At 49.6% G+C, this 20,274-nt stretch overlaps 1 protein-coding gene across 3 annotated transcripts in view; it reads left to right on the plus strand.

Annotated features, from left to right (window-relative positions):
• Positions 1-20,274, plus strand: part of LOC120517101 (growth arrest-specific protein 7-like) — a 131,067-nt gene that overhangs the window by 91,802 nt on the left and 18,991 nt on the right. For all 3 annotated transcript variants that reach the window (XM_039739203.1, XM_039739205.1, XM_039739204.1), the window contains exon 6: positions 19,720-19,809. In XM_039739203.1, coding sequence (XP_039595137.1) covers positions 19,720-19,809 — 90 coding nt within the window. The remainder of the gene's footprint in view (positions 1-19,719; positions 19,810-20,274) is intronic.

Raw genomic sequence — 20,274 nt, forward strand, 5'->3', positions numbered from 1 at the left:
AGACTCCTGGCTGTATGAGCTCAAAAAGGGGCTTCTACTAAATACTGAGCAAAGGGTCTGAATACTTAGGACCAGGTGATATTTCAGTTTTCTTTTTTAATAAATCTGCAACAATTTCAAAAATTTTTTTTTGTCTGTCAATATGGGGTGCTGTGTGTACATTAATGAGGGAAAAAATTAATTTAAATGATTTTAGCAAATGGCTGCAATATAACAGAGTGAAAAATTGAAGGGGGTCTGAATACTTTCTGTACCCACTATATATATATATATATATATATATATATATATATATATATATATATATATATATAATAATATATATATTAATAATATGCCCTGTCTATTTATAGGGGTGTATTCTTGTATTTTTCTGCTAGTGATTCTGTGTGCTGTGATCTCTGCCCGCCTCTGTATTTTTATCTGACTACAGTAACAACTGAATGTACACATGCTGTATATCACTCTGTCTGTCTTTCTCTTTCTCTCTCTCTCTGTATCTTCACCTGTCCATGTACTGGGTGGTGTTATTATGGCGCACACTTGTACGTATTCTTTGAATTTCTATCCGTCTGCTGGACTGTCATTCAAACTATAAATGGGCGCACAGAGACACCTCCATATATCTGGGTGTCTAACATATAATTTGTATGTTTGTGTGTCTGTGTATGTATATGTGTAGATTTTATTGTTGTATTATTTTATTATTAGTCATCTTATTAGTAGTAGTAGTATTAAAGTGTGCTTTATTGTAGCGATCATAACTTGCATGTCTTTTTCCATACAAACAACTGTAAACCCACTTTTGCCCACCCCTGTTATATAGATGTTGTAAGGACAGTGTAAAGAGTTAGGGTACCACTCGGGTATCCTCATTTAGTGGTTTTAGCACAAATAAGATAATCCAAAGTAAAACGGCCACAGCTGTGATTGATGGTTTGTCTCCAAATTCTACTGAGCTTGAGTTGTGTGTCAGTGAACAGCGACTTCCTGAGGACGGTCGGGATACACAGCAAGTTCTCGGGATGGTTCAAGACCACCAGGTCTGGATGGGAAAAGAGGTCCGGCGTCTCCCCAGAGCTGCACCTCAGAACTGTAGAGGGGTACTGCTTACCATGCTAGAGCTGTGAAGGTGTCCACTAAGCACATTTGTGTGACAAAATGAAGTGCGTGGGTGTGTGTGTGTGTATTATATAATACACACACACAGACACTCACTCACTCACAATACACACACACACACACACACAGGGACTTGTTCCTTTCTATAATATAACTTGGATTTAACAACAAAATAAAATCAGTAACTTGTTTGTTCCTGTCCTTGGCAGTCACAGGTTCAGCACTCAATGCTGACGTCCATTTGAGTCGACTCTTAAATAGGCAGTGAGATGAAAGGGGCGGGACTTCCAGGCTGGGAGCAGAAGTGATGTCAGGGCTTTCTCTAATTGGTCATCGTTCAGTCTGAGGATCAAAAGGGAGGAGTCGGACATTCTGTCTCGTTACTTTCAGACTCTGACCTTCCAACCCCACCTGAGCTGAGATGGCACACCTGAGACCCCCGTGTCTGACTTTTTTATTTATTTGTTCATTTCTAGATATATACAGTAGATGTGTGTGAGTGTTTTTATCTTTGCCTAAGTGTTTGTCCTCTTTTTGCTCTGCTCCACAGGCTCAGGATGTATTTTATGTGTTTTAACTGCTAATTAACGGTGTTCATTGTGCGCTTTACGTTGTATTTTTTGCACTCTTGTGGGGCAGCATGGCGGCTCACTGGTTAGCTCTACAGGTTCCGATCCCACCGTGTTTGTGGACTTTGCTCCTTTTCTCTCCGTCTTTCTGGGTTCTTCCTCTTAAAGGTGGGCTGGTCACACTAATCTCGGGTCCTCTTTTAAGTGAGTGGGCTCTACTTTGGACTGGGGGTCCTGTTCATTCAGGGTTGTTTTCCCACCCGGTGTTTTGAGGGGGTAGGGTCGGCTGCACCCTACACCCCTGAATTGGGGGCACTTGTATTTCCTTTCGTGGTGGTCCCTGCTGTTTGCATGTGTTGTAAGCCTGTATGTCAATTCATAAACGATTATTTTATTAGGACTTTTATTATCTATGTACTTACCTGTCTGCTGTATCCTTCTGGCTCGCGTGTCTATTTATTTATTTATTTAAATTTTTTTTTTTGCAGTCCATTATTTTGTTTGCCGCTACGCTGTATCTATTCCGACCCCCTTGGATTTCCGAGGTTTCCAGCTCCAGTGCCTCCGATTCCTACGCTTGATCTGCACAGTGGGGGTGGGGGGGAGTTCAGAGCAGCTTTTGCTGTTTCCACGACGACAGAAGCATTTTGTTGGTGACGAGGGGGCTGCAGATAATTCCGGCCATCCAACCAAACCCACCAACCGTGATTTTTTTTTTTTTTTTTGATCCCCTACATGGCGACCCGCTGGGTCAGCTTTCAGTGGGCTTCTATTGATCGGCCGACAGCCCATCACGTATTTGCGTTTTTCTTTCCTTCTTTAATTCCTTTCCTTCTCTACATGATGAGAGCTGCTTCAGCCGAGGCTTGGAATTGTCGCTTCATAAAGTATTATGGCTGATCCGGGAGCAGCCGCCAGTCGGAGGTGCGAGGTGCCATCGAGGATGGAGTCGTCTTGAGCAACACCGGCGAGCGGCACGCACCTTCATCACGTATGTGCCCCTCGCCAGGCCCGTGCCCCTTGGGCATTTTTTAACATTTCCATTTAAATTCGCTCACGTGGCGTACGGGGAAAGCGCGTTGTAAAAGAAGTAATCTCAACACACGACAAAAAGGTTTGGGGCAGCCACCCGTTTATTGTCCGTGGCTGCAAAAGGGCAAAGAGATGAGAAATGATGCGCTCTGGTCGAGTTTCAAAACTGAATTCGTCTGGTTAGAAAAAACAAGATGGCGGCTTTATAGGCTGAAACCAGAAGTGATGCCAGTCTGTGCATCGGAACCGGGAAGTGACGTTGAATCAGGCAGGTTTTCTCGTACTTGGCCTGCAGAGATAACAGAGGTAGGTTAAGCGCACGCTGCCACCCCCTGGCCTGGCGGGTAATTACCTCCACTTGGTGCACTCAGCTCGTGTGTGACAGTGTTTAGTATGGCCGCCTCGCATCTCAACAGTCCTGGGATCAAACTGCGTTTCCTCCATTGTGTTCGCTTGGGCGTTAATGTCTGCTGCTGTCTCCTCCTCCTCCTCCTCCTCCTCCTCCTCCTCCTCCTCCTCCTCCTCCCACATCTTGAAGACCTGCAGGTCAGGCTGACTGATGGCGTCAAACCGAAGGGGCGCATTAGGGTGTCCGACGACGGACTGGCCACCCATCCAGTTGCGAGTTTGGCCATTCGCATTGCTGTCCGTGTCGAGGGGTGCGGTTTGTGAGGAGCTACGATTGCAGCAGAAGGTCCGATGTACAGGGGTAACGTGAAGAACGTGAGAATCCGAGTGGCTGCAGGTCAGTCTTAACGGAGGCAATTCCGAGGAAATTGTGGCTAGGGAGCCAGGCCCGTGGTACGTGAACTTCACAAAGCCGACATGACAAACTCCTGAGGGTGACGGCGCTGTGATGTCCTCCTTGGCCCACCGAGGAGTAAGTGGCTGCCGGATCTATCGATATGAATGTAACGCCTGGACGTACTCTTTAGCGCCTCCTACCGCGACCAGCAAGCAGCTTTGAAGATTGGAGTCGTTGCTTGGGTTCGTTTGTGGCCTTTTAACGAAGTCTTCATGCTATGGTCCAAGCAGAACAGGAGCTCAGGGTCCTCTCCCGGTTTGTGGGCCGTTCCTGTCTTTGGAAATCCGTCTTCCCAGGTGAGTTTCCTCTCCGCCCAGTCATGATAAGCTTTTGCTTTCTTCCTCCCGGGTGATGGACGGTAACGTCGACTCTCAGGCCTTCATCCCTGATTTCTCTCCCTCTTTGTATCCGAATACAAACTGTGGCTGGTCGCCCCTGCTGTGATGCCCGGCTGTATCTATAGGGGGGCCACTTGGCTGCTATGCAAACCCCCACCAGATTTTTTATTTATCTGCCCGAGCAACGCCCTGGTACCTTCTACTCCACACCATTACGACAACCACCTGAACCCAACTGGCTGGCCCAAACCCTCGGAACTCGATAAAGCGACTCGTCCTCGGCCAAGCATGGCCGTGCTGCTCCTGCTCCAGCGACATTGTGAGTCCATTCACGACTGTTGGCGCCTCTTCCTGCACTTCTCAACTTTTGACGAGACGCACGAGAGACGTCGGTGACTTCTGGGAACCCCCAGAGCTTCAAGATGGTGTCACATAGGAGGCGGTCAGGGGGAAAGATGTCAGCTCGTAGGTTGAGGAGGTGCGTTAACCTCCCCACCTACAGGTCAACAGATGGGAATCCCACTTAACCTCCGCCCCCTGCCCAGACCACGCCCTCCTACTGTCCTCGGGGCCCGCCTCTTCCTGCCCTGCTCAGCTCTCTCTTCCCCAGTTTGTCTGTCACAGGGGTCCCCAACGCCAGTCCCGGAGGGCCACAGTGGGCTGCAGGTTTTCATTCTAACCCTTTTCTAAACTGGCGACCTGTTTTTGCTGCTAATTATCTCCTTTTCCGGTCGTTTTCATTGACTTGTTCTTTTTAACTTTTGTTCCTCTGAATTGCTTAATTTCTTTCCTTAACTCTTTGAGGGATGAATCTTTTTTTCCCCAGAAAACTCAGTTTCCTGTAAACCACACAAAGCAACATTTTCCCACAGAAACCAACCTAAAACGTCTGTTGCTATGTGCCACACGCCAACAGTTCGCACCACTCACATGTGGCATGGCAGGGGTCGGGGGCGACAGCGGCGATTGTAGTGTAAGTGGCAGTCCTCCCAGGCGAATGTCGCCCCGTCAGCACCACAACCAGCTGACCTCATGTTTGATAAAAATCGGAGTCGGACATGTCGGAGTCCAATTTGGTTATAATACGCAAAACTTCGTCCACGGCGTATTTTGCTTTACGCATTCGCTTCAATTTCTCGCCAGACGCCATTTTTGCGGTCGTTTGCCCTTCACTACTCGCGCGAGTGCAGGGAGAGTCGTCGGTCACACCAATGAAGGTGACTTTCCTTCTAGCAAAGCGAGTCCAACTATAACCTAACGGCGGGTTTGGTCACCGCTTACAGTCGAGTACCACCGTCAGCCCCTCCTTTTGACAAAAGTCGCCCTGAAAGAGTTAACCGGAAACGAAACGTGAAGTGAGGGAGCCAACAGAAGAAAGACCACCTAAGTCAGGGCCTCAAACTCCAAGCAGTTGCTTAATTAGGCGCCGATTTCTCGTCGTTTATTAAACTCGCTCGTTAATTCTGCTCTCGTTGTGCGACAGCGGACGTGTCCGAAATTGCGGATTTTCTCTTTTCTGTGGGGGGACCTGAGCAGATGAACATCCCTGAGACCTTCGCCTCTCTTTCTTCTCACATGTCGTACGACGGACACACATTTTGTTTTTGGCTCATTTTGTATCTCCTTATTTATTGTTTGACTGCTAATTAAGAATAAAGAAACAATGAAGGGGTCTGAATCTTCAAGAGCGAGTCAATTACCTTCAATGGAAAAGGAGTTGATTAGCAGCAAAAACTGGTCACTGATTAAGAAAAGGGTTAGAATGAAAACCTGCCGCCACTGGGGCCACGAGCAGCATTTAGGGGGTGGCAAGTGGGGCCTAAGGGGGTCCCCGCTTTTGAGGTCAAGTTATATTCTCCAGTTATATTTTGATAAAGTCCGTGTGTTATCTTGCAAAAATTTCGCTGAATACTGTAATGAGAAAATCCAGTGTACGTTAACATTATTTTTATTAAATTCGCACACAAGTTTATACGGTCCACCCATACGGGTAACAGCGTTTTGATGTAACCGGCCCAGTGTGGGGTAGGTCAGCCCTAAACCCGCACACCCCTAAGGCCGCCTCTGACTGCGGCCCTCCAGGACCCCTGCTCTATTGCGTCTCCGTCTTTTGTGCCAACTCGATTGATATTTGAGCGCCCGCCTGACAATACACGGGGTGGATCCCCCAAACCCTTTTTTCCTTCTCTTGTCGTCTTATCACAACGGACAAACCTGCAGGCTGAACTCTGATGAGCTTTGACTCCTGGAGAGCTGCGTGAACCACAGGAAGTCGTCACTTTTCCAGAACGACCCCTGAGGAGCTCGTGCCCCCCAGTGGCGGAGACTTCAATGTCCTTCACGGGGCCCTCTGGTGTGATTTGGGCAGCCTGAATGCCGTTGGACACTCGGAGAGGGAGAGAAGACTTCAAGGCATTCGCTTCAATCTCTCGCCAGACGTCGATGCCACTTTTGCGGTCGTTTGCCCTTTGCTACTCGTGCGACTGCAGGGAGACTCGGTCACATCAATGAAGGTGACTTTCCTTCTAGCAAAGCGAGTCCAACTATAACATACGGGGCCCTCTGGTGTGATTTGGGCAGCCTGAATGCCGTTGGACACTCGGAGAGGGAGAGAAGACCAAGTCTTGCTGGTGAGGAGCCTATAAACGAGCTCTTCGCCGTATCGCAGGCGCCATGTGCAGTCGCTGTCATCCGGGCCCGACAATGCCAGCGGTTGATGTCTCCCGAAATGCAGGGTGCTCTCCGTAACAAGTCAGGACGGGTGGAGCGGACGGGTAATCCGCTGGCAGAAAGATGAGACTTGTGAAATGAACACATCGGTCTGTGCCACGGAGTGTCTTGACAGCGGGATCAAGCGGAGCTGCTATTACTTCATAATCGCCACCCAGAGCTGTAATTTAGGGCTTAGCTGCTCATTATCAAGTTAGCCTGTTGTTCTCACACAACAACAAAAAAAAAGAAGAAGAAACCCAACAATGAAGTGTTTGAGTTTGGGAGCCTCTGATGTCACCGTGGACCTGATGCGTAGTATAGACAGAGTGAGAGTGCGGCTTCAGAAACCTCTGGAACGTCAATCCTCCAGCCGACTGCGGGGGCCTACCTGTGCCCACGGGGCTGACGGAGACAAGTGCCACGTCTGCAATGTGCCAGGAAAACCCCACCCCACAAGTCATAAGGACAATGACCAGGCTGGCTTTTGAGCCCCGCACGCTGAATTTCTACAGCACTGTGCCGCCATCTTGCTCCACAAGCTGAAATGTCCAAGGAGGAGCCCCCAAAGCCTTGAGATGGTTGACAAACAAGACAATCAATCAGTAAATAAATTACTAAAATAATACATCGGGTGGGAAAACTGAATTGCCTGATACCAGTGGGGCAGAAAAGACCCCCAGAGGCTCTTCTTAGCCCACCGTGATGGTGGAATGAGCCTGTGGATAAAGAAGGGATTTTTCCTGATGGCATCCAAGTTTGCCACCCTCCTGTTTTCCACCACAGCTTCTAGTGTGTCTAGTGTTGGCCGGGTGGTGGCACAGGCTTTCCTGATTTCTTTTGAGCTCACGTTGCTCCCCCAGGAGACCCCCGTGTAGAACACCACACTGGCCACTATGGACGCTGGTAGAACATCTCCAGCTGCTCGCTGCACACATCAGCAGCCCCGAGGCTCCTTGGCATGTGCCGCCTGCTCTGGCCTTTTGTCTGATGCCACCATGATATCAGACTGGCCCAGTTTTGCTGGTACTTATTTGTCTGTGTCAGTTTCACGTCGTCCCCCTGGAGGTTGACTGGTCTCGGAGGGTCCTTGACACGCTGGAGGTCCGCCACCAGCTCTCTTGTGTTGCTGATGTTGTTGTCCCCGCAACACAAGACAAACCTTCCTGTACTCCGCGTCATCTCCATTATTAATGAGCCTGTGGTGGGCGAGTCGTCTGAGAACGTCTGTGGATGGGCAGGCACTGGTATTGTACTGGAAGTCTGTTGTGTGGAGTGGGAGACAGGACGGTCCCCTGAGGTGCGCCAGTGTCACACGGCACCATTTGTGACATGCAGGCCCTCAGCCTCACAAGCTGCTCTCTGGTAGTCAGGTAGGCCGTGAATCAGGAGACTGAGGGGGGCATCAAGGTGCAACGCTCCAGTAACCGCCTACCAGGAGCAGATCTGAGGGCAGAGGGGGCAGCACAGTGTTCAGCATCCGAACTGGCAAGGGGGGCAGAAGCTGTGGCACCTTCATGCCATCATCTCAGTTTTAAGAAGTCTGTCATGCAAAATTTCCTCATAACGGAGTTCATTATCTTCGTCATTTGAGATGGGGGGCCGTTTAATCCAAAATAGGATGGCTGGAGGCAGAGCACCAGGCACAGAGCAGATGCCAGTCCAGCACAGGGCACACACTCACATATTGTACCTATTAAGGGTTGCCAGTCAGTTTGCTGCACACACACACGTGGAGGACCAGCAAACTCCACACAGAGAGGGTCTGGGAATTGAACCCACTCTGTTGGCACAGTGGGCTCTAAAATGAGTCTGTGCTCTTGGCAGGCTTCTGCTTTGTGTTGTGGGAAAAGATAAGCAAAAGAAAAAAAAACTGACCTTAAGTTAAAACTTTAACAATTAATAATGAAACAAAAAAACGTGGTGGAATAAATCAAACAATCCATGAAAACCGGTGTGGCACAGCGCACTCGGCACATGTAGGACCCTGCCCAGCTCCAACGAAGTTTGTGGTGAAATGAATCACCGCCTGTGAAATGAAACAAAGTGCCAACATCGGTGCCAAGGCTGCTGATTACAGAGCAGCTCTTCATTTAATTGTTTCACACGGATTACTCTCTCTGAATGGCTAATCTTTTGTTTTTTAAACTCCCACACCACACTTCTGGCTTTTACCAAGTCCATGAAAATATAAGAATAAGTGTGAGGCTCAGACGAACACACACACACACACACGCGCAGACAGACAGAGACACACACAGGCAGACAGACAGACAGACAGACAGACAGACAGACGCACACACTCAGGGAAAGAGATCCTACGGAGACTTGAACTTGAAGCTTTAGCCTCATCACAGCTCTTTCCAGGTACCTTCAGTATACAATATAACCCTGCAGAGGAGGAGGAGGAGGAGGAGGGTGATGAAGATGAAGATTGAGACGTTATCTGTCCCCAAGTTAAAAACAACAATTTACAGAAGTTCAACTATATATGTGTGTCTATGTATATGTGTATTAGCGGGTTCACATCTCTGCCGCTCGCATTGTGAAGAGGGAGTCCAAACGCACCCCAAGGAGATGCGGTCTCTTCTCCGAAACCCCCTCGGTGATGCAATGGGAAAGAAATAGTTTATTGTTTTTTTTTTTTTTTTAAATCTCCTCTTTGCTCGATCAGCTGCTGCCACGCCACGTCATCTTCATCTCGCACGGCACTTAAAACGTTTAAAAGCCTGTACAGCAGCTGTCCTACTCTTTGTCTTTTCTTTCCGGCCCCGGTTAAATCTCGTGGCACAAAGTCTCGTTTTGCGGGACGTGAGTTCTTGATATTTTTTTTAAGTTTATAATTTAAAAATGGAATAAGAATCTGAAAATCTAACAACATCACATTAAAGTTCGATAAAAGCTCTGAAAAGAATGATACCAAACACATATATGTAGGTTTTAAAATAAGCCTGATGTAAAGTGTGACAAAAAGTGACATAATGTCACATAGAATCGTTGCACTTTTAGGCTTAGGATTTTATTTATACATATATAAGAGAGTAGATATAATATAATAGTGTGTGTGTGTGTGTGTGTGTGTGTGTGTCTGTGACCATTGTGACCAGGAGAGAAGAGCAGTGTCGCTGTGTATGTTGGGGCACCAGTCATGTGACCCCCTATAATAACTGGTATTAACACAAATAGTGCAGAATGGCACAAATGGAAAGAAATGATGACGTAAACTGCCCAGCAAGGTAATCTCCCAGTGCAGGCGATTGCTGAACTTCTTTTAGGTGCTCTGGTCAAGTCAGGTTCCAGGTGTGAAGTTTGATGCCATCTTCCAGGGCCCTCTGGTTTTGTAGAGGCCAGTTGTGGGTGGGTTTATTTCTCCTCACTGAAAAAGGAGAGACTGTTTGTATGAGTGGCCCCTCTCGTCCCAGACTAGGTGGTAGCATCCCTTGGGGTGGTCCTATTGGACGGTTTTGCTGGGTCCCGTTTGTACTTCCAAGAATGGGTTTCCGAGGAGATTGCGTCTTCCTCAGATATCGTAATACCAGAAGTTCTCCCAATTCCAGAACAAAAGAACACACCTCACCTCACTAGGGGATTTGGAGTCGAAAGAGGAGGAGGAGGAAGGCCATCTTACCAGCATCACAGGACCCCCCGGGCAAAGTAGTGCACTGGGGTCCCGGTTTTGATAGCAAAACAGAAACACACATAGGCATCAGAAACATTATGGGCTCCTGGGGACCCCGGCCAGCGCCCAGACGTTAAGACGGCCCTGAGGTGGACAGAAGCTCACCAAGGGAGACAACTGGAAAAAGAAAACGTAAAGATCAATACAGAGAGTTTGTGTGTGTGTGTGGTGCTCAGTAGAAGCCTTCAGAATAATAATGATGGATGAACCAGGGACTTGTGTTTGTGTAGTTGTGTCAAGGATTTGGGGTTCTGACGCCCCCATAGTGTCCACAATCCGTTCACATCTACAAAAACATATTTGTGAATGTGCGTGGCACGCTGTGGTGATGGAGTGGCACAGGGGTCACCCTTCAGATCCACCCTCCCTGGGCTTGAATCTCGTGCCCGTGTGTAGTCATCGTGGTTGTACAATCTGCATGTTTTTTGTATCCCGTTCCTACCGGTTTTCCTCCTAAAAGCACACAAATCAGTTTAATGACAAATTGGAAATCGTGTTGGCATGTCCACAAGTGGGCCCTGCAAATGCCCGGTGCCCAGTGCAGACTTTGTGTTTAATGCTGCCTTGATCAGCAGTAGCTCTCTGTGACCCAAAACTGGATTAATGCTACATGATCAGATGGTAACCTCTCGATCCTTCGCTGGCGCACACACAACCCCTTTCATAGGTGCCATGTTGAAAGTGGGCAGAATGGAGGTCCCTGAGCTGCAGATGGTGGTCTCTGAACACTTCAAGCTGCAGCGCTAACCTCTTCACCCCTCCATTTTAACGATTCTCTGACCTGTGCCTGGGGTGGAGGAGCGAGCAGATCCCTTAAGATTGGGGGTCCTGCCCGAGGCTCCGACAAGTTCTTCTGTCTTCCCTTCCCCCATCACCCCCCCCCCAGTGACGGATCAAACGCCAGCTAACGGTGCCGACTTCTAACATGACGCCACAAACTGCTCATTAGCTTTGAGGTTTTTGGGGGCTCGGCGGGGTGCACGACGAGGACCGCCAGTTTAAAACCACCAGACTGTGTCCTTAAAAGCCACTTTGGAGCTGCCCGTGCGTGCGTCTGCTCGTGTCCGTCAAGGCGCAATGAAAAGGCTGAGGGGGGTCTCCTCCGCCGAGATTATGTAAAGCCAGCAGTGGAGTTACGTTCAAAGGAAACATCAGTACGATGGAGCTAATTTGTATCCTAGCAACCGTACTCGAGGGTCCGCTGAGCCTCGGCTATGCAACCGCCCGCGGATTGTGATGGCTACGCGCTGGGGAGAGCCTGACTGACTGACTGCTGGGGGGCTTCGGCCGGGAGGGGGTGGGATTCTCTAAATAGGCAGCTTAACAGGCTTCGGCGGGACGACCAAAAACCCACTGAAAATGAACCCCCTGCATCCCCCGTAATCCGCCGGCGCTTGTAAACATCCTACAACTTGTAGTCAGGGACCACTTAGCGCCTCATTATGGCTGACGATGAACCTTTCGTGACGCACGTTCATCTGTTACGCGACTTCTGGTCAAGGGGCTTGTCTGATCTCTTTGCCAGACCACCTCAATTCACAAAGACCCCTGTTTGGGTGTTAGTCGGTCGCAGAGAGCGATACACGACTCCAAGTATCACTTCATCTCAAGGTGGCACAGTGCTTGGCACTCCTGCCTCTCACACCTCGGGTCACATGTTTTGGCCACATCAATCAGTCCAGCAGCATCGTCATCACCTGCTTCCTGTGCCCCCATTAAAAGACCACTAAGGACGACTTCAGTTTCTCCATCCTCGTCGACCAGCATTCACTGAAATTCCCTAACGTTTCCGTGTTTTTCTCTTGGCATTCATTCCTTGTCACCTGTGATTGGCGGCTTGGCGTCGTCCTCCTCGTGTGACTCGAGGCCACATGGACTGTGGTGTCACACTCGGACTTTTATGGAGATCTCAATTGAAATTCCTCCATCAAGATGGCTCCATAAGGTCGCACGGATCAGAATGTTGAAGTGCCACCTGCACTTCGGCCCCCCACTTACTTGAAATTCGTCTCCTTTTGAGGTTTGCTCTGCCGTTCATCCCGTCAATTCCTTTCACGTTGACATTTGCCAGCTGCTTGCTTCCGGACTTTAAATGATTTCAAGCTTTGAATGGTGGGCTCCTTGATGGCGGTGGTCCCTGACAAGGAGTTTGCTTTTCGACGCCCCGTGTATATACACGAGCGGCCACTTTATTAGGTCCGTCGTGCAAATCACGTGCTCCTCCAGACAGCCAATCCGCATAAAGAGCCGGAAATCCAGTGGATCCCTCTGGCCTTTGTTGTAACCACGGGCTTTAAGGATTTTTCCATTATGGAGTCGGCTGACAAGAAACGCAACGATTGGCCAGAAATTCAACGCACAGAATCCGGGACGTCAGACAGAAGTGAAATTTGATTGGCGGTTGATTTGGCGAATGCGAAATGCTTTTGGGGAATTTGGGGGTGAAAAATGATGTGTTCTGTTCTGCAGATGATTGGCTGCACCCCGACGCGCCGCCATGCCCACGTTACTGCGTTTTTTTCTCGATAAGAAGGCACTTGGCCGCCCCTTACCTAGAATTCGAGGGTCTGCAGGTAGAAATCGTTTCCGGTTTCTTGATTCCTGCTTGACGGTGTACACGAGGTTCTTGCCGACCTGCGGTGCGTCTTTACGGCTTGTTGTTGCAACGAAATGTCCACACGGGACAGGAAACGAGTCGGATGGATCCCCCCCACTAGCGGTCATTTTCCTAAATGCCAGTTGATGGATTAACGCCTGTAAACGCTTCCAGAGACGGGCACTGAACGCCTTCCTTCTCGTGTCAGTGATGTGATTTTCGCTAGAAACAAAATGCCGTTTGTCTCGTGAATCTTATTGCGAACCGAAACACTGAGTGTGTGTCCCCGCCCACCCCACTATTCGTCAGAAATTGGGCGTCAAAAACGTGTAAAGGTCTGAAGCCAAAGAGAATCGAGATACCAGCGCCATTAACGAGAGGCGGACGTGAAGTGAAGTTGTAACCGCGCCACCTTAGGATGTGGGGATCACCAAGTTGGACAGCGTGGCGGTACGAGATGCGGACCTCCCTCGTGTCGTACGGATGACTCCGCACATCGCGTACTCCCAGCCGTGCTGCCCAGCAATGACCCCCTGACGTCGCGGGAGGAGCCATTTGCATCGATCCCGACTCGCCTTCCTACTCTCTCGTTTTTGAGCTGGCTGTGCTGTCACCAGGCCCACGAGCGGGACGGGGACTTCGGTTTACGTCAATGGCCAGCAGATGGCAAGTGAATGGGATGAACTGGAACGAGAGGCTCATGACCAACCATTCTGGAGCCCCCCGTCTAATGCCATGGAGTCCACAGGCCCAGCAGGTTTACTCTAAAAAATTAAAACAAATGGAGTCTGGCCACGTTTTTAAACAACGAGTTTTCGACAAATTTACGTTTTCCTCATTTGAGAGAATCCAAAACGTTGCTTACGCACCGAGTTATGGGGGTTGGGATTCTCCTGGGTATGCAGGATAATCAGGCTTGCTGGTCATGTGGTATCGGCTCTGAATTTCGATTTGTCGATTTGCGCTTTAACGTCACCTGTGAGCCCACCAGATGATCACCGCGGCTCCCTCACAAGCGGGTCAAGAACTTTATTCCCGAATGTTGCCAACTTAGTACGTTCCTAAAACCCATGACCTGGTGAGGCTGGAGCTAGACGGCTGGGTCCTACCCCAGGGTACGTTTCACACGAGAGAAATGTCATCGATGAAGGAGCTGTAGTCGAATTGTGGACCGCGCTGTGCGTAGAGGACTGGAGTTGGGATTCAGTAGTTGGTGGAGTGCCACTGCTGTTCTCAGCTGTCGGTTGGAGGGTCCCTTACCCACCATCCCATGGGATCTCTGAAGGGTGGGGTCTTTTGGAATATGCTAATATATCGTTGAAATGCTCTCCGAGTCTTCGTGAAGACTAACCAGTATGGCCTCTAAGGGTAGATTTGAGGGCGAGATGTGGAAAGCTGTGTGGGTTTCTCTTAACTTAAAGAAGAGCGTGGGCAGGAGGAACGTTCTGCTCTTGAGATGGAGACACGTTGTCATTATAAAGGGGGTTGGATCTGCTCTTGCATATAAATGGTGTGTATCGGTGTGCTGACGGACCTCCGAGGTGATATACGACACCCCCCCGTTATTCAGCATTCACAACAAGTGGTGCGTCGACTGTTCACTTTTATTCATGTCGGGCACTGAGTAATTAATATCAGTCTTACCGGGTGACCTCTAACTCAAATGATGGAAATTTTACGGGCACGAGACTAATTTAACCAGAATTTATTTTTTATGGAATTATGGAAGATAAGTCTCCCTAATTTGAACTGAGACACGAGTCTGCTGTACGTGAAAAGTTTCCGATACGAGCGATTTGGACAGGACTAAGATCATGAAGGTCCTCCGGTACAAATTTCCTTACCTCGTCTCTCAATTCCATCCAAATTGGGCTTTAATCCATCCATCCATTATCCAACCCACTATATCCTAACTACAGGGTCATGGGGGTTTGCTGGAGCCAATCCCACCCAACACAGGGCGCAAGGCAGGAAACAAACCCCGGGCAGGGTGCCAGCCAACTGCAGAAATTAGGCTTTAATCTTCCAGCATTTTCCAAAGGTTAAATGCAGAGTTGGTGGAAAAAGGTGTTCCTCATGTGTAGGAGCGACAGACCAGAACTTCAGTACCTTGAATTGGCTCCCTGTCTTCAGTAACTGCTGGATGACGGTAGCGGGTGGTGTTTGGAGCACAGAGCTGGACGTCCGAGGAAGACCGAGAACAGCATTTGGTTTTGGTGCAAATTCAGGAAGTTCTGTTGATTTTCCAAGAATTTAGTTTGGCTTTAGTGGAGCTCACAGCTGACCTCAAGTAATTACAGTTGGAGAGAGCGTGCGTGTGAGAGTGTAAGGGAGAGCGAGCGTGCGCGAGTGCATACGAGTGTGAGTGTGTGTGTGAGTGAGTGTATGTATAAGTGAAAACGCGCGCGTGTGTGCGTTTAAGTGAGAGCGAGCGCTCGTGCGTGTATGAGTGAGAAAGTGTGCGTGAGTGTATGTGAGTGTGCGCGTGAGTGGGTGTATAAGTCAGCGAGCGAGCGAGCGCGCGCGCGCGTCCATGCGCGTATGACTGAGAGCGTGTGCGAGTGTGCGTGCATGAGTGTGCGTGTGCGCGCGCCCGTCCATAGTCGGCTCCTGCCTGATGTTTCTAGGATGTGCTTCCAAAATTTCCTCAAATTGTTTGCAGTATAAGGACGAACGCCTTTAAAAATATAAAACTGGGATTTTGTCGTCGTTATCCAGAAACGTCAAACCCAAACTTTTTTTTTTTTTTTTTTTGTTTTGGTGGTTTTATCTCTCCCTCCGTCCACTTGCCCTTCTAAACCTGCCCCTAAGCCAGCTTGTAGGGGGGCACGAGGCTCACCCAGCACGTCGAGGACCCGCTGATGCGTCCCTTCGCCTTCACCACCCCCTTCCACGAAAACGGCAAACCTACGCAGATATGGCAGCAATGAATGGAATGCCAGCCATTCCTGGCTGCTTTGCGAAAGCCGGCGCTGCGCCGCATTAAGTTATTAGATAATATCCTGTGGGATTTGACTCGACCAAAAATATTCACAGCTGTGGAGCCAAACAGAAAGCACATGCGCCTCGGTGTGTCCGACCGCCGCCAGCGCCAAGAACGGAGGCAGCCGAGCCGAGCCGAGCCGGTGAGAAAAGCCAGAGCTGGCCGGAGCTTCTTCGTGGACATCTGCCATAATGACCCGCACCTTCACCTCCTCCGTTTCTGTGCTTGACTCTGAATTGTAGCGGATGAGGAGAGGCAATGGCTTGTCCCAGTGTCACCCCGTCAGCTGTCACTAAGAATCTGTTTGTGCTTCCCGTGTGTGACAATAAAGTTGAACTTGGAGGCTCTTCAGGCAGGGCTGATGATCAAGTCGCGTAAAGACTTTGGTGCAGAGCCTGGAAACAAACTGGCAGCAGCGCCATAGTTAGTGAATTGTGGTGGTTGTTTATGGGTTCAGATATTTTTCAGCTGGCAGTACATCGGAGTAACCGCTGCAACCCCAATCTTCACCCCGCCCCAAATCTTCACACACACACACACACATCACATTCTCAGACCCTCTTAATCCAACTCGGGGGCATAGAGGGCCTCTCCTGGCAAATTCATGAAAGCGGTGTCCTCATTTGGGGGCAAATTCGTTGTGACGTCCGCCAAAGCTGCGGCTCGAGTGGGTCAGGGTCTTCACTGCAATACCAGCGTGGGGCTCTGATTTCTTCATTTGCTAAGAAAGTCTCCGCCCACTTCCTCGAACCCTCCTGGTTTCTGCCACTCAAACTTATCATCCCGCCCAGTCCACGCCCTTCACTCCGCCCACCGTTCAGTCCTGCCTGTGGAGAAGCTCCTCTGTGCTCTCTGATAGGATTTTAGAATGTCACACGAAGCGCCACACTAGTGTCACACTGCCTGGTGTGGCCTGAAAAGGCACAAAACGTTCCTTTGTTTTACCAAAGTGATCATATATATTGTTTGTGGCTGCCTTTGCGTCTGTCTGATGAGGGGACCCTTTGGGTCTGGAGGTCCCCCCCTTTTAAATGTTTTATGTATATCTTATTTATGTTTTCTACACATTGTTTTATTTGGTGGCTACCCACCTGAGGGCCGCTTAGCCATTTCTGAAGGTGGACGCCGAATGCTGCATAGAGCTGGCAGCCGGGGGCTCACGAATGTGCCGCCATCCACGGTGCCATTAATTAAAAGCAGATTATTGTCGGCCGCCATTCCTTCATAGCTGTCACTACGAGATAATATTGTGAATAATTTAGAAGAAACGAAGCCATGTCAGAGGCGTGTTTATAAAGATAATGGAAAATAGGAGTGAAGAAGCCTTATCTCCGGCCGGCTGACTGATGGTCTCCCCGCTCACAACTCCGAGACTTCATGTCTTTGATCGATGAGCTCGATGCTACTGAGGCTCGTACGTTGACGTGGCCATCGGGCTCTGCTCTCCATTCCTCCAATGGTAGACGTGGGCCGCACAGTTAAAGCCAAAATGTTGGAATGCCCCCCACAGCCGAGCCAGACGTGTCCCCTCAAGTAACGGAGACTGGCAATGAATCTTTGACATGGGCAAATGTGGCTACCGGAGTCCGCGTGCAGTCACCACACTTTGGATCCCCTGTCAGTCGAATTTCACTTTTTAATGATTTAATTATAGTTAGTCGAGTTGATCTGCTAACGATGACTTTGTGGATGCGTGAAGTGTAATAAGCCATTCGTCTGCTGCATTAGCTTAGCAGGGAAATTCAACCTTGCATGGCATGCCAGTCCGCCACGTGTGTTTATATGTGGCCACAAGGGGGCGCCAAACCTAAGAGGGAGTTAAACAGCAGACGCTCCTCGAATAAAATAAAAATCGTTCATTCCTCCGAAGCACTTTCCACACTCGCCTCTCAAATTTAATTCACAATTATACAGAACTCAATAATAATTCTTCCTCCTTCCATCCTGCGTTGGGTGTTGAGATTCCGACTCAATGATATCAGGCAGCAGACTCCTGGGAATGCTTCTGGTCTCAAGCCTTGCCTTCCTGGAAGCACCACAGAGAAAATAAGAAAGTCCTCCCACAACAGCACCCTCCCCAACAGGGTTACCCTTCTGGACTACAACTCCCAAGCACCCCTGCGGGTATCCCGATTGGGTTACTGTATGAGGACCAGTGTAAGGGGGATGGAACCAATCCCAGATTCTCCTCAGTCCGTCCCTTAAGACATTCAAATTCATTTCGATGTCCCGTCACTGCACTGGCCCCCCTATCTGGGTAATGATCCATCTTCCATCCCGGCTGGGAGGCCAGTCCTCCTCCTACAGTACACAGGGTGCGCGTTTGTACACCCCATCTAAGACGGGTTGAAATCGAAGCAAGCACCGCAGACCTCGGCGCAGTACGCCATGTAGTAATTGATTTTATTGTTTTATTTGCCATTCCAACAGATGGTGCACCACAAACATTCTGTAGTAATGCATTGCTGCAAGTGTTTCTGCTGCACCATCTGTTGGAATGACGAATGCGATGCAAACGTCTCTGTTGTGTGCCATGAGTTATGAGATTCATAAAAGCAGTGCTAATGTTTGTGATGCGTCATCTGTTAGAGTGACAAATGTAATGCATTTTATTATACATACAACGTCTGCGCCTGAACGATTTAAGGGGGTGCTGGTTTGTGTCGAAAATATCCAGCGCATCACATTTTTAAGGAACCGGGCTGTGCTCCTCCATGATGACGTGAATGCCAGCCTTGACCTTAAATGGTTTGACGCGTGCGTGGCTTCAGGGAACAACATTACTTGTTCTTATTTAAAAAACCTCTCAGTCGTGACTTCAGTGTCTTGTGGTAGTTTGGACGGTGGAAGGACAGAAGCAGGAAGGAGCCCTCGAGGCTAAAGCCCAGCAGCCACTTTATCTGTGCCAGCTCTTCATGAAGTGCCCCTGTGCCAGCGAGGCAACGCCCTTTGTTCTTTTACATGTCTAGCGTCCCCTGAGGCTCATTCGGTGCAGGACAACGCTTTGGGGTTGACTCATTTAAACCGCCTGGGTGGGTGGGCAGCTTCATGGACGCGGAGGTCTGGATGAGTTGAATCACTGGAAGTCTTTCTTTCCACACGGCCGTGCAGCTTCACCCTCTGAGACGGACTTGAAGATGTTGTTTTATGAAAAGCCGTCAAGTTAAGGACGGTGTGATGGGTCAGCGGTGTGGGCTGCTGCTGCTGCCTTGTGGGCCCTTCGTTCAAATGGCAGGCCTGTGTGGATGGAGACGGCGCGGCCCCCCTTCATCGGCGTGATGGCTCCCATTCTCCTCCAAACGGCGTGCATGTTAAGCTGACTCTGGATGGGCCCCGTGAAGCAATCCTGTTAAAATGGCGTAGCACAGGGTTCATGTGGGAAAACAGCGGTCAGAGTCTTGGGGGCCGGAGATGGAGATGGACAAGGCCTGCTTGAAGGAGAGTGGAGGGGACAAAGGAAACAAACGGAATGGCGACTGATTTTATCAGGTGATCAGAACCTGTAGGAGGTGTTTGAATAAAGTCTTCTTTCCTTGAACCTGCGACTGTGTGGTTTGGATTGTGTTTAGGTGTTTGGGGTGCAGGTGTGCCCCCTACAGGTCACGCTCTCCTATCTATCTATCTATCTATCTATCTAGGGCTTTTTATAATTATCTATTATATATTGCCTTGCTGTCTGTCTGTCTGTTTAAATGAAGATCTTCATCTGTCCAAATGTGTTAATAAAGACCCACCCTTCCGTCCATGGGGGTACTTACTTTTTCACGTGGTGTTCGCTCACCCGCTGGTCCTCGCTGGCGTTCTTCCTTTGCACTTGTGGTTTGCCCGTTCAGACGCTGGTGGTGACAGCTTGTAACTCCCCTCTCTTGTCCTCCTGTCTCCACAGATCAACTGCGTGACGTTTCCACAGCTGATTGCGGTGCCCGAGCAGCAGCTGCTGAAGCCGAACGAGTGGAGTTACTGCGACTACTTCTGGGTAAGGCGGCGCTGCAGTTCATGTGTGGTTTGGCGGCTCAGGAACTTGGCAGGCCCCCCGGTGGTTAGAGTGTGGCCTCGCTGTCTGGCCTGCTCAGAGTTCCTTTGTGAAGTCACAGCTGAGAAGTCTTTAATGTATCCCAGCATGCCTAGCGAGCACACACACTGTACATGGGGGGGGTTGGGGGTCTCCCCTAAATGAATGCGTGCTAAGGCAGTGGGACATTCTCAGACCTGATTTGTCCAATTTGGGGTTGGCAGGGGCCACCAACTTTCTTGGGCACAAGGTGGGAAAAGGCACCCTGAGAATGGGGGTCCGTACCCACCCCCCTCACCATTAGGCGTCTAATCGAGTTGTTCTTGTCGATGTCCCTTGTCATTCCTACTTGAGTGTGTCCATCAGCATGTGACATGTCACCTCATTGGTGAGTAGCCCTACCTGGCCTCGCACACTCAGGGGGGCACC

This window comes from Polypterus senegalus, chromosome 17 (assembly GCF_016835505.1).
Source record: "Polypterus senegalus isolate Bchr_013 chromosome 17, ASM1683550v1, whole genome shotgun sequence".
In the NCBI taxonomy this organism is placed as follows: Eukaryota; Metazoa; Chordata; class Cladistia; order Polypteriformes; family Polypteridae; genus Polypterus; species Polypterus senegalus.